Source organism: Palaemon carinicauda, chromosome 38 (genome assembly GCF_036898095.1).
Source record: "Palaemon carinicauda isolate YSFRI2023 chromosome 38, ASM3689809v2, whole genome shotgun sequence".
Taxonomy (NCBI): Eukaryota; Metazoa; Arthropoda; class Malacostraca; order Decapoda; family Palaemonidae; genus Palaemon; species Palaemon carinicauda.
In genome coordinates this window covers 21,901,077-21,916,076 of record NC_090762.1, presented here as the reverse complement: position 1 = coordinate 21,916,076, position 15,000 = coordinate 21,901,077, and the positions used below count along the sequence as shown (strand labels likewise).

The following is a 15,000-nucleotide window of genomic DNA, read 5'->3' as shown; positions in this document are numbered from 1 at the left end:
CCAACTAATAATCTATGCGCAGACTTTTAGAATGAATAACTTAATACTCCAATTAATCTATGCAAACGATTCCAGGCTCGGCGCATGTCGGAAGAGATCAAACTGTACAAGTGTTCGGATGAAAGTGGAACCCTGAAAGTCATCGAAGTGAAGAACGGCCCCCTCTCCCAGTCAGACCTCCACTCCGAGGTCTGTTGGTTTCCATGCATGCCCTTTGGCCTATTGCAACTGAAGCCTAAGTGCTAGGGTTTGACATTTCGCTTTGAAAAAAGGGTTTCAGAATTTTTTTTTTTTTTTTTTGCGATTTGAAAAAGTGCTTGCGTATGATGAATATTTTTGGGTAAACATCAGGTATAAGCACTCATGTCTTGCAATATATTATTATTATTAATGTTTTCCATATTGGTATTATTATTGCTTTTTACTTTCATATATCGTTACTCAAAATATATTTTTATTAGTATTATTGATATTTATGTTATCATTATTATGATTATATTGTTGTAATAATGAATATTATATTTTTTCAAGCTACAGTATTATTATTATTATTATTATTATTATTATTATTATTATTATTATTATGTTGATAGCAATAATGAATATTATGATATTTTAATTGAATTATTATAATTATTATTATCATTATTATTATTATTTATCATGAACTTCGTTATACATTCCCCAGGACTCCTTCATCATCGACAACGGGCAGAGCGGCATCTGGGTATGGGTAGGAAAGAAAGCCAACAAGAAGGAGCGGGAGGAAGCCCTCCGGAATGCCCAAGGATTCGTCTCCAAGAAAGGATACCCCGCCAGGTCAGATGTCCATACAGAAAGGATTCCTTTTCCAATTTATGTTATGCTTTTTTTTTTCTTTTTTTTTTTTAATAGGATAAGTTTATTATTAACACCCGGGATTATCATGTTTTCAAATTAGCCATATACTTTTAATGTTGAATTCACTCTCCCAAGGGATCACAGACCCGAGGCATAGTAAAATCGATTGTAAATGGTATCTGAGGCTTGATATTTGATTGTGTGTGTGTGTGTGTGTATATATATATATATATATATATATATATATATATATATATATATATATATATATATATATATAATATGTATATATATATAACTTATATATACTCATATGTATATAATCTATATATAATTTATATATAAATACATATGTATGTTTGTGCAGGTGTGTATACACACGTACACACACATGTATATGTACAGTATATATATGTATATATGTATATACTGTATATATACATATATATATTCTTTATGTATAGATTTATATATAATGTGCATATACATATGTAAATGATTGTATATATACTGAATATATATATATATATATATATATATATATATATATATATATATATATATATATATATATATATATATATATACACACACAAGTTCGTGTGTGTGATCATGCATGAAATATTATGCAACTTTGCATCAATTGCCGATTCACTTGTGTTATTCATTATATCAATAACAACGTATAACCTATTCTCAACGTTAAATCGACCACGGAGCGTGGCTCACTGAACATCATTTGCAAATAAGTTGATAAAAGAAAAGATCCCAAATCAAAGACAAATAAACAAGAGGTTTCTCCCAGAGTCTCGATTTCACGATATAGTGGATACCACTTAACTGAAACCGATAAGTGACGTCATCAATATGCCTCTCGAGTTACGACGAGGAATCAGAATCTACGTACAGTTGGCATTCTGAAATTGAGTGTATTCCTCTGCTATAGCTGCTGTTGTATCGACAGCGCGATACAAAGCTTGTTATTGCTGTAAGACAATAGCAGCTCGTATTTTAATGCAGTTTCAATTATCTATTGAATATTATTGTTAATTAATGTCCCTCGGATGCCAGGTAACTCTTAATCAATCAATTAAGTGTGCCTCTTAGTAAACGTGCTTTTTGATCAAGCGGGGATGTTAATTGCGAGGTGATTTTTTATGCTGTTTGAGTTTTTTATTTGCTAGGTATGAAAAATGCTCTTTCATCTGTTTCTATTTCATATCTTTATGTAAAATACTTTCGTTACTTGCAGCAAATTTATATTGTATATTTTTTTCATTACGTTGGTATTTTTCAGAACTGCCAAATAAAAGAAAAGATTTGCGGTATTTCATAAGTATTAGAATGAAAAAGTCCATATGCCTACTTATAGAATTAAGGAGAGAGAGAGAGAGAGAGAGAGAGAGAGAGAGAGAGAGAGAGAGAGAGAGAGAGAGAGAGAGAGAGAGAGAGAGAGATTGATTTTAGCATGACGCTACAAAAGCAAGATTTATTGAAGATAAAACTTGCCTATTTTAAATTAAAACATCAAAAGAAATATGGCTAGAAGTGCTTCATATATAGACAAAAAAAGTATGAAAGGTGAAATGAAACTGAATAATTCTTTAGAAATATTCCAAACTTCATAAAACATCCTTATTCTGATTTGGAATAAATATAATTGGGAAAAATGCAACAGTTTAAAACTCCACGTACCTAGAGAAATATGCTGAAAAGGTTCCATGTATGAAAAGGTGTGTAGTTTTGTAGACAGCGAATGTCTTATATTGTGTAACCTTTTTAGCATAATAAGGAAGTATGGCATTGTACTTTAGAGAGGTCTATCGGTAGGATAACTCATTTCCCCTTTTCTTCAATACAGTACCCAAGTCTCGAGGATTGTGGATAATGGTGAACCTCCAGAATTCAAGAGTCTCTTCAAGGACTGGAAAGACAAAGATGCCACGATAGGGTTCGGAAGGCAGACATCCAGTAAGTGGTTCTCTTTGGGTGTGTTTAATTAGGATCAAATTATATTTCTTTTGATGAAGTGTGAGTAAGAATTCTCAACCTGCTCTTAAAATATGATATATTAATTGTTTATTACTTCTCTTGTAGTTTATTTTCTTTCCTCACTGGGCTATTTTTCCCTGTTGGCGCTCTTGGGTTTATAGCATCCTGCTTTTCCAACTAGGGTTGTAACAAAGCTTATAATGATGATATGTCCCAATATTGTATGTTTCTTGCTTTCAGGCTATAAAAGACACTTTTAGTTAAGTTTGGGTTTGGTCAGCCCATTTTCATTCTTTTCTCTTGCCCTTTTGTCAACAGAATTCTATTTTTGCTTATCTTTGAGGTTTTTATCCGTTTCGTTCCATTATCTAAATGTGCACGCGACCCGTCAAAAAACCACGGCTAAATATTTAGATATGCACACACGCACACACAGATTCAACACGGCAGTTTTAGTTATACGTCTGGCAATGCTACTCTGCGTGACAGGAAAGAAATGTATTTTTTATATTGTTAGACACTTGCTCCTTATTATATAGGGGAGTTGCAACATCTCTATTGTCACCGAGCTGCACCTACTTTTTAACCTCCTACATTAGCCTCTTAACTTTCACCTGACCACTGAATGACCTCCCAGCCCCAGCAACGGGCCACGAATCCCAAATTCATAAATCTAATTCAATTGTTGTGATTAGAAGCATAATTCATTTGGTTAGGTAATTGAATCTCCGTCAGAGTTTATACGCTACATAAAATGGATAGACGGGGAAATAGATAGCTAGATTGAGGGCAACTTTCTAGATATAGTACATCTTTGACGATTGATTGATTGATTTTACTCTGAATAAAAGCAAGATTTGGTCGCGAGATTAAAGAATCACTTTGGAAATGACGCATTTTTTTTTTCAGGACGATAGAACAAAGTTGAACGTTGTTATTAAATTATTTATTTATTTAGATCTGCGTGAAGAAGCAAGACGTAACTATAAAGATCGTAGTTGTAGTCGAATTCACAGTTTATTTCTTGTGATCAAACTTGGCGACATGAACAATACGAGTTAGTAGCATTACAAAGTTATTATGTTATCCATCTCAAATGCATATGTCAGACAATGATTAACGTAAATTAGTTATATGTTAGTAGTTATATGATTCTTTAGATTACAATTGTTATTACATTGAAGCCTTCCCTATATAATAAAGAGCGAATATCTCTCTCTCTCTCTCTCTCTCTCTCTCTCTCTCTCTCTCTCTCTCTCTCTCTCTCTTCCCCCTGGGCGTGACTGGAAAGAAATTATATGTATGTATGATATATATATATGTATATATATAAATATGTATATATATATACACACACATATATATATATATATATATATATATATATATATATATATATAAAATTTCCATCCAGTCACGTTCAGAGGAGAGAGGAAGTAGCCATACCCAGCTGAGAGGGGTTACCAGAGAATACAATCGTATACCACACTCTCGCACTATTTGCCGTACCAGCTGCTTGAAGTAAAGATAGTGGGAGGTGGGGGTGGGGGTTGAGGGTAAAGGTTGACTCTACGTGTGATATCCTTCTAAATATTCAGACGTCATTTTTGACAGTTCGAGTATAGTATTACGTAATTATGCACAATATTATACTTTTTTTTTTTTTTTTTTTTTTTTTTTTTTTTTTTTTTTTTTTTTTTTTTGGTAGGGCGTGGATCTCCATACGGACGGTGTATTATATGTGAATTCTCTGTGAATTCACGGTGTGTACTGAGTTATACATTTTATATGAAGTAGAGTGACTGGCTCTCATATTTTATATCCATATATCATACACTTAGTCTTTCCTGTTGGTGGTATTTAACATATGTCCTGGTTAAGGGCAATACATGAGGGGTAAGTGCTCCTCCATACTCTTGTTGTAAACAATTCTCTCTTACGTGTTTACTATTTTATTTATTTTACATATATACTTATTCTATATTCGCTATTATGGAGAATACAACAAGTAAATATGAACTGATGTGGATAAACATTCTTGTAACTTTTCTATTTTCTAAAACAAATATAAGTCAAATGGGGAAAAACATTTCTTACAGTTGTGTATTGGTTTTTAACATTATGAGGGAGTAAATGTTGCATTATTTAATATTTATTTGAAATGTATTTTTAGATTAGAATGCATATGTAGTATCACGATGCAAAGTTTCTCGACCTTCGATGCAAGGAAGTAAACCCAGTAGTTAAGAAATGGCCACCGAACGTATGCTAGTTTCTCAATGTACACCAGCACTCGATTTCCTATAACTTTTAGATGCGATTTCTTAAGAAACACTGACTTCGTTTTCTTTTGAAATTCTAATAGAAATAAAGTAAAGAATTTAAAGAATTTCAGCCATCGAAAAGGAAAGAAATCTAGACTTCACTTCTACTTTAGATTTTAAAAGTAATCGGATACTTTTTACACTTATATTCTATCTCCAGTCTTGCGTCTTTTCCTCCATCTTGCTTTCCAACTTTTTTTTTTTTTTTTTTTTTTTTTTTTTTTTGGGGGGGGGGGGGGAGCTGCATGACCTCCCAGGACTGGCGCATTGCCAAATGGTGCCAATCCATAACATAAATCAGATGCAGTAAATGCAAAATACCATAGTAACTACGTGTGCAACCCTTGGTGCCGTAAACATAAACCTGTAAACCTCAGACACTCCTGAATATAACGCAGCAATCAATAACATTAAAAAGCGAAAGTGTCTGCTACTTTGGAGGCTACACGAATCATCATAACTCATGCTGTTTTAAGAAGGTCGTTACTGTACCACCTCTTCCTTTGTTTATATCAAGTCGGTTGGCAAGTATCGTATGTGTTTTTTTGTATATAACGATGTGCAAAGATCCCATACATGCGACGGAAGATATTTGGCAGAAAAACCTGGCAAGTTAGGCCCACTGGTCTGCCAAGTGTTGTCCAGCTCTGTGGAACTTATAAACTTTTTTTTATGCTTTTTCTAGTCGTACTTATAGATAGATGCGCTGCTTAGATATTGCTCTCGTGTACCAAGACTGATGTATATTGCTCTTTAATGTCAGATGACAGAGATGTCATTTTTTATTGGTATTGTACATTCCTGTGACTGAACATTTGGGAGGCAGTACATCCAGTGTATGCAAGTTAGTTGTAAAGTAACTAGACCTACTGTAGAAGCTATAAAGTAACTAGACCTGCTGTAGAAGCTATAAAGTAATGATCTACTGTAGAAGCTATAAAGTAACGATCTACTGTAGAAACTATAAAGTAACTAGACCTACTGTAGAAGCTATAAAGTAACTAGACCTGCTGTAGAAGCTATAAAGTAATGATCTACTGTAGAAGCTATAAAGTAACGATCTACTGTAGAAACTATAAAGTAACTAGACCTACTGTAGAAGCTATAAAGTAACGACCTACTGTAGAAACTATAAAGTAACTAGACCTACTGTAGAAGCTCTAAAGTAACGACCTACTGTAGAAACTATAAAGTAACTAGACCTGCTGTTGAGTAAAACAAACAAACAAAAAAAATTCTACAATTTGAAATTTCTAGAGAATTCTTTATTTCTTCATTATTTGATTTTATATGAAAATTTATTGATGGGGAATTTGGGAATTATTGGAATTTTACGTCTCTACGGAAATTTGATCAGGAACACTTAACAACACTGAGTACGTCAGTGTACCTCATGCGGTGTACTGTAGACATTGCTATACGGTCTTTTCAGCGTCTTTCGGCCTCGAAGTGCACCTACTTTTTAGCCTCTGCTCTACTTCCATTCTTTCGCCTTTTCGTAGAATCTCTTTCAAGTTTCACCTTTCAGTGGAAATGCGGATTCCACTTCTCCGCCTGTTGAATGGCCTATGTACCTTCTAGGAGAGGGACACGCCAAAATCAAACCATTGTTCTCTAGTCTTGGGTAGTGCCATAGCCTCTGTACTATGGTCTTCCACTGTCTTGAGGTAGAGTTCTCTTGCTTGAGGGTACACTTAAGAACACTCTTCTATCTAATTTCTCTTCCCCTTGTTTTGTTCAAGTTTCTATAGTTTATATAGGAAATATTTATTTCTATGTTACTTTTCTTAAAATATTTTATATTTTCTTGTTTCCTTTCCTCACTGGGCTATTTTCCATGTTGGAGCCCATTGGCTTATAGCATCCTGCTTTTCCAACTAGGGTTGTAGCCTAGCAACTACTACTACTACTACTACTAATAATAATAATAATAATAACCCTTTCTGAGTGGGGATACCTTGGTGTGGTGAAAATATCTGTGCATCGCCATGATCAGTAAAGCTGTACTAGTCAGGGCCAATGATACTAAGTTGGTTTGCTGTGACCGATCAGACGAAAATATCTCACTATCACCAATATGAGTGGCCAGCGTGGTGATGAAAATTGGCCAAACCCCAGACATGAATAAAGACATCTTAGGCCTTTGTCCTGCAGTGGACTAGAAACTGTTGCATTTGTTGTTGATGATGATTATTATATATATATATATATATATATATATATATATATATATATATATATATATATATATATATATATATACATACATATTATGTGTGTGCGTGTGTGTACCCACATATATGCTAAGGAATATTAATCATTGTTTGTATCAAGATACTAACAGCAGCATTGTCTTGTCTATTTTTTTCTCGTGGCAGCCAGCAAAATCGCCCATACTGTGCAGACTAAGTTCGATGCATCGACTTTGCATTCCACCCCCGCCTTGGCAGCCAAGACTCAGATGGTTGACGATGGCAGAGGAGAGAAAGAGGTGTGGAGGTAAGAACAGAAGAAAATAACCCCCCCCCCTCCCCCCCCCTTCCCCCCCTTCCCCCCTTCCCCCCCTCCCCCCCCTTCCCCCCTACTAAGAAGATACATTATTCACATAAAAAAAAAGAAGTGTCACTGAGATAGAAGGCTTTCGCAACTGTAATATATATGTCAGTGTCTTGACAACCTCTGTTTGGCATAAAGAAATAATATATTTCCTCTAGGAATTTAACCATTATTAAAGGAAGATTGTTTTCTTGGTTCAACATTCTAGTAATTGTCTTTTACTTTTATTACTTTCATACATCTAACGAGACAAGTGCTTTACCTAACTAATTTATCTACCATTCCAAAGTATTATAGAACCGAGAATGATATAAAACAGATGAAAGAAATAAATCCCCATAAATAAACATTTAAGTAGCGTCTCTTGACTCACTCCCCCAAAACATCATCCAAACATCTCGTAACGTATTACAATGATGCGTTGCAATTTAAAAATGTATTATGTATCTACCATTTCAAAGTATTATAGAACCGAGAATGATATAAAACAGATGAAAGAAATGAATCCCCATAAATAAACATTTAAGTAGCGTCTCTTGACTCACTCCCCCAAGCATCATCCAAACATCTCGTCACGTATTACATGATGCGTTGAAATTTAAAAATGGCCTCCAGATGATTTTTTCTCTCTCGTCCGCAGAGTGAAGAACTTCGACCTGGTCCCAGTCCCCGAAGACGAATTCGGACAATTCTACATGGGCGATTGCTACATTATACTCTACGCGTACTTGGAAGGATCCTCCGAACACTATCTCCTCTACTATTGGATCGTTAGTAGGATTGGGTCTTAGTTCGACATTTTAAGATGTAGTTCGCGTTACTTATATTGATATTTTTTTTTTGTATTTGATGGGTCTCTCTCTCTCTCTCTCTCTCTCTCTCTCTCTCTCTCTCTCTCTCTCTCTCTCTCTCTCTCTCTCTCTCTCTCTCTGTATATATATATATATATATATATATATATATATATATATATATATATATATATATATATATATATATATATATACATATACATATATATATATATATATATATATATATATATATATATATATATATATGTATATATACGGGTATATATATATATATATATATATATATATATATATATATATATATATATATATATATATATATATATATATATATTATATATATATATATATGTACAGTATATATCTAGTGGTGCTTGCTAGGAGTAAGGAGAATTCTCTCTCTCTCTCTCTCTCTCTCTCTCTCTCTCTCTCTCTCTCTCTCTCTCTCTCTCTCTCTCTCGTACAGAAATACAATTAACCGTATCCATCTACCTAATTACAGTTGTATATATCTTTGTAGATAACCTACCTTCTGTAAAATTACAGATTTCAGAATGTACGTCCTAAAATATTATTGTTCATTTAATATGGAGAAATCTTAGGTGGTTGATGCGCACTGCAGCGAAAAAAGTAAAACTATGTTACTTATAAGTTCCAAAAAGCTGTTTGCAAATCAAATTTTGGTCTAGGATATACTTCAACTAACTCACAGGCCTACGAAATAGTCCAGTTTCATGTTGCAAATGACGTCTTGCTTACTGTATTAATTCATATGATATTGTTGTTACAGTGATGTATTATGAACTTTTGATACAATATCGAAGATTTATGATTTCAGTCTTGATTTATGTATCTCCGATTGTTTATAAGTCGAGGAGCTTCTACCTTCGATTAATTCGTTTTACCTTATATTTTTGTGTGTCAAACCCCATCAATCAACACATGATACGTCTTCCGCAACAGGGCAGCGATGCCGGCCAAGACGAAGCTGGAACAGCGGCTCTCAAAGCAGTTGAACTGGACGATAAGCTACAGGGTCGCGCCGTGCAGATCCGTGTGACGCAAGAGAAGGAACCTCCTCATTTCATGGCCATCTTCGGCGGGAAAATGGTCGTCTTTAAAGGCGGTTACGCCTCGTCCTTCGATGGTGAGACTTTGGGCCGATATTTCAATGTATTTGATGCTATGTTTTATGATCGTTATATCTTATATCTAGACTATTTTTTTTATAAGTCGGGCAAATGTTGCAAATGTTATCTTCAGATAGTGTGATTGTAGAACCCAAAACTATAATAACCTTTTAATGATACAGTAAATGGGCAGACACTGATCAGGTCTGTTATTATTATTATTATTATTATTATTATTATTAATATTATTATTATTATTGTTATTATTATTATTATTATCAGGTGAGGGAGCCAGAGACGAAGTCAAGAAGTCATCCTACATGCTACAAGTTCGAGGCACCACCAGTCATAATACCAAAGCTTACGAGGTGAGTTGTGGGTTTACACCTATAAAACAAACGTACGCACACACACACACACACACACACACACACACATATATATATATATATATATATATATATATATATATATATATATATATAATATATATATATATATATATATATGTGTGTGTGTGTGTGTGTGTGTGTGAGATATGTGTATGTATAATGTGCGAAGGGTGTGAACTTCATCCCCAGGTTATTAAAGGAGAGCTTACAAATGTCAGATATTAACACAAATTTATAGAAAACTTAATGATATGTATAAATTTGATAGACAATTCAAATCATTCCTTGATGTGGATACGTTACTTGTTAAAACTGCCATTACCCTCATACGTTACTCACGTGTTAAAACTGCCTTTACGCTCATATGTTACTCACGTGTCAAAACTGCCGTTACCCTCAAACGTTACTCACGTGTTAAAACTGCCTTTACGCTCATACGTTACTCACGTGTCAAAACTGCCGTTACCCTTATGCGTTACTCACGTGTCAAAACTGCCGTTACCCTTATACGTTACTCACGTGTTAAAACTGCCGTTACCCTCATAGGTTACTCACGTGTTAAAACTGCCATTACCTTCATATATTACTCACATGTTAAAACTGCCATTACCTTCTTACGTTACTCACATGTTAAAATTGCCATTACCTTCATATATTACTCACATGTTAAAACTGCCATTACCTTCATATGATAGGCAAATATAAATGATAATAATGACAGTTTTAAAACTGTCAATATCGAAACAATTGAAAAAGGTAATCTAATAAGGAGAAATTATAATAATAAGAAATAACTAAAACGAGAATTACGCAAAATAACGAGATCAACAAATAGCAGAAAACAGATACCTGGGGGAGACTAGGCTCAAATGCGTATCCATTCAAAGAGGCCAATTAGCATTTTTCCAATAATCATTTTTTTTATGGAAATTACTCATTTATTACAAAGGGAATGAGTGGGCAGGGAACATTGAAAGGTATTTTTTTTCCTTTTTTTTTTTAGCTGGAATGAAAATAGTAATACAATAAAAAATACCCTTTTACCTTTTTTATGATAGGTTATTGTAATTCTCTCTCTCTCTCTCTCTCTCTCTCTCTCTCTCTCTCTCTCTCTCTCTCTCTCTCTCTCTCTCTCTCTCTCTCTCAAAGTAATAATAGAATAACAAAAGATCTTATTACTTTAGATAATAATTAATTGTAATTTTCTTTCTCTCATTTAAAAAGAAAAAAGATAAAAATACAGCTACATTATAATGGGATATATAATGTATGTATGCACACGTGCACCTTGTGTTATTATCCCCAGTTTTTTTTTCCAATATTTGTTATCAATGTTACAATTTACATTGTTATCATCAAGCCAGTGGGAGAGAGTCTTGCCACTAGTTGGTCCTCTGTTATCTCTACACATTTAATCTCTTCAACCATCCTTTCACTGTTATTAAACCAATCTCCTTAATTTTCATTAAAACAAACCACCTCCTCCGTATGAAACTAATCTCCCTACCTATATTAAACCAATGTCATCTTCCTTATAGTGTCAATCTCATCTTTATTTACCCATTCCCATCATCTATATTAAGCCAATCTCCTCATCCTTATAAAACCAACACCGTCACCTATATTAAACCAATATTCTCTTCCTTATAAAAATTACACCGTCTCCTATATTAAACCAATCAACTCTTCCTTATAAAACCAGCCCCGTCACCTATATTAAACCAATATTCTCTTCCTTATAAAACCAACCCCGTCACCTATATTAAACCGATCTCCTCTTCTTTATAAAACCAACCCCGTCACCTATATTAAACCGATCTCCTCTTCTTTATAAAACCAACCCCGTCACCTATATTAAACCAATATTCTCTTCCTTATAAAACCAACCCCGTCTCCTATATTAAACCGATCTCCTCTTCTTTATAAAACCAACCCCGTCACCTATATTAAACCAATATTCTCTTCCTTATAAAACCAACCCCGTCACCTATATTAAACTGATCTCCTCTTCTTTATAAAACCAACCCCGTCACCTATATTAAACCAATATTCTCTTCCTTATAAAACCAACCCCGTCACCTATATTAAACCAATATTCTCTTTTTTATAAAACCAACCCCGTCACCTATATTAAACCAATATTCTCTTCCTTATAAAACCAACCCCATCACCTACATTAAACCGATCTCTTCTTCTTTATAAAACCAACCCCGTCACCTATATTAAACCAATATTCTCTTCCTTATAAAACCAACCCCGTCACCTATATTAAACCGATCTCCTCTTCTTTATAAAACCAACCCCGTCACCTATATTAAACCAATATTCTCTTCCTTATAAAACCAACCCCATCACCTATATTAAACCGATCTCTTCTTCTTTATAAAACCAACCCCGTCACCTATATTAAACCAATATTTTCTTCCTTATAAAACCAACCCCGTCACCTATATTAAACCGATCTCCTCTTCTTTATAAAACCAACCCCGTCACCTATATTAAACCAATATTCTCTTCCTTATAAAACCAACCCCGTCACCTATATTAAACCGATCTCCTCTTCTTTATAAAACCAACCCCGTCACCTATATTAAACCAATATTCTCTTCCTTATAAAAATTACCCCGTCTCCTATATTAAACCGATCTCCTCTTCTTTATAAAACCAACCCCGTCACCTATATTAAACCAATATTCTCTTCCTTATAAAAATTACCCCGTCTCCTATATTAAACCAATCTCCTCTTCCTTATAAAATCAGCACCGTCACCTATATTAAACCAATCTCCTCGTCCTTTAAAACCAACCCCATTACTTATATTAAATCTGTCTCCTCGTCCTTTTAAAACCAACCCCGTCACCTATAATAAACCTATCTTCTCTTCATTATAAAACTAACACCGTCACCTATATTAAACCATATCCTCTTCCTTATAAAACCAACCTCGTCACCTATATTAAACCAACCTCCTCATCCCTTTAAAACCAACCCAGAACCTATATTAAACCAATCTCCTCTTCTTTTAAAACCAACTCAAAACCTATAGTAAACCAATCTCCTCTTCTTTTAAAACCAACCCAGAACCTATAGTAAACCAATCTCCTCTTCTTTTAAAACCAACCCAGAACCTATATTAAACCAATCTCCTCTTCCTTTTAAAACCAACCCCGTCACCTATAGTAAACCAATCTTCTCTTCATTATAGAACTAACCCCGTCACCTATATTAAACCAATCTCCTCTTTCTTATAAAATCAACCCCGCCACCTATATCAAACCAATCTCCTCATCCTTATAAAACCAACACCGTCACCGATATTAAACCAATCTCCTCATCCTTATAAAACCAACACCGTCACCGATATTAAACCAATCTCCTATTCCTTTAAAACCAACCCCGTCACATATACCAAACCAATCTCCTCATCCTTTTAAAAAACCCGTCACCTATGATAAATCAATCTCCTCTTCATTATAAAACTAACCCCGTCATCTACATCAAACCAATCTCCTCTTCCTTATAAAACCAACACCTTCACTTATATCAAACCAATCTTCTCCCTTTAAAACCAACCCCGTTACCTATATTAAACCAATCTCCTGTTCCTTATAAAACCAAACCCGTCACCTGTATCAAACCAATTTCCTCATCCTTATAAAACCAAACCTGTCACCTATATTAAACCAGTCTTCTTTTCCTTATAAAACCAACCCCGTTACCTAGATTAAACCAATCTCCTCATCCTTATAAAACCAGCCCGTCACTTATATTTACCAATATACTCTCCTTTATAACATCAACCTCATCACCTATATTAAACCAATCTCCTCTTCCTTATTGAACCAATCTCCTTGCTTATATTAAACCAACCTCCTCTTCCTTATAAAACCAATCCCCTCACCTGTATTAAACCTAATACAGCCGCCCATTTCCCTTCCCCCAAAGGTGGACATGAGAGCCGGCTGTCTGAACTCCAACGACTGCTTCATCATCGTCACCCCGCAAATGAGCTACGTGTGGTGTGGCAAAGGATCCACTGGAGACGAGAGGGAGATGGCCAAGACTTTGGCCACAGGCAAAGGAGAAACGGTCACCGTTTCCGAGGGTAAGGAGGGATAAGGGGACTTTATTTCAGTTAATACTGGGTTTGTGATTTGTTTTGCTTCAACATATCCATGTCCCGTTGGTAAGGAAAGTGCCATTCGTTTAGTGTTTCATATGGCACCTTTTTTTTTCACTTATGTTACCACTTCATTTCGTTCATCTTGTTCAACATCTGAATAAATACAACGTAGTGCGACCTTTGTTTTACCACTTTTTCACCTCTGGGATGAATTGCCTCCCAGGACCCAACGTAAGATCATAGTACCCAGTTTGATAAATGCGTTTCAATCAACATGATTAGATTCTCATGAACTTGAATATATTCATAATTACAAGATTGTGTATTTGTATGTTTGTATATAGGTATATAATACATCCTATGTCTTCAACAAATCTCGGGTATCGGTGCTAGAGGTAATGGCAGGGCAACTTAAGGAACGTCTTCAAAAAATTATGAAATATGGTAAGATTAATAAAAACGTTAGAACAAATCAATCATAAATAAACCATAAAACAGACTTGTGTCAACCGGTTCAATAGAGTTCAACAAGTTTGAACTTCTGAAGTTCCGTTCATTGAACTACCAGGTTAGGAATGACATTCCACAATCTGTCACACCTGGAATTAAACCTCGAAGCTATTGCGTAGTATTGCTCGTATGATAGAAAGGGCACGACTTGAAATAACTGAATACTGAATACTGTATGGCGCCTCACAAGGAACTGGCTATCCTTTGATGAATCTAGCCAATGAATCCTCTGGGGCCCTTTGCGTCAATAGGCGTAGGAAGAGATGGTGATGAATGTGGCACCACTAAATTAGTTATACATTTAATAGTAAGTTGCTA

General features: G+C 34.7%; 1 protein-coding gene across 2 annotated transcripts in view; it reads left to right on the top strand.

The window, feature by feature from the left end:
* LOC137630450 (villin-1-like) overlaps positions 1-15,000 on the top strand; it is a 72,031-nt gene that overhangs the window by 48,835 nt on the left and 8,196 nt on the right. For both annotated transcript variants that reach the window (XM_068361926.1, XM_068361927.1), the window contains exons 8-15: positions 76-189; positions 689-819; positions 2,702-2,811; positions 7,535-7,655; positions 8,353-8,482; positions 9,491-9,674; positions 9,940-10,025; positions 13,995-14,154. In XM_068361926.1, coding sequence (XP_068218027.1) covers positions 76-189; positions 689-819; positions 2,702-2,811; positions 7,535-7,655; positions 8,353-8,482; positions 9,491-9,674; positions 9,940-10,025; positions 13,995-14,154 — 1,036 coding nt within the window. The remainder of the gene's footprint in view (positions 1-75; positions 190-688; positions 820-2,701; positions 2,812-7,534; positions 7,656-8,352; positions 8,483-9,490; positions 9,675-9,939; positions 10,026-13,994; positions 14,155-15,000) is intronic.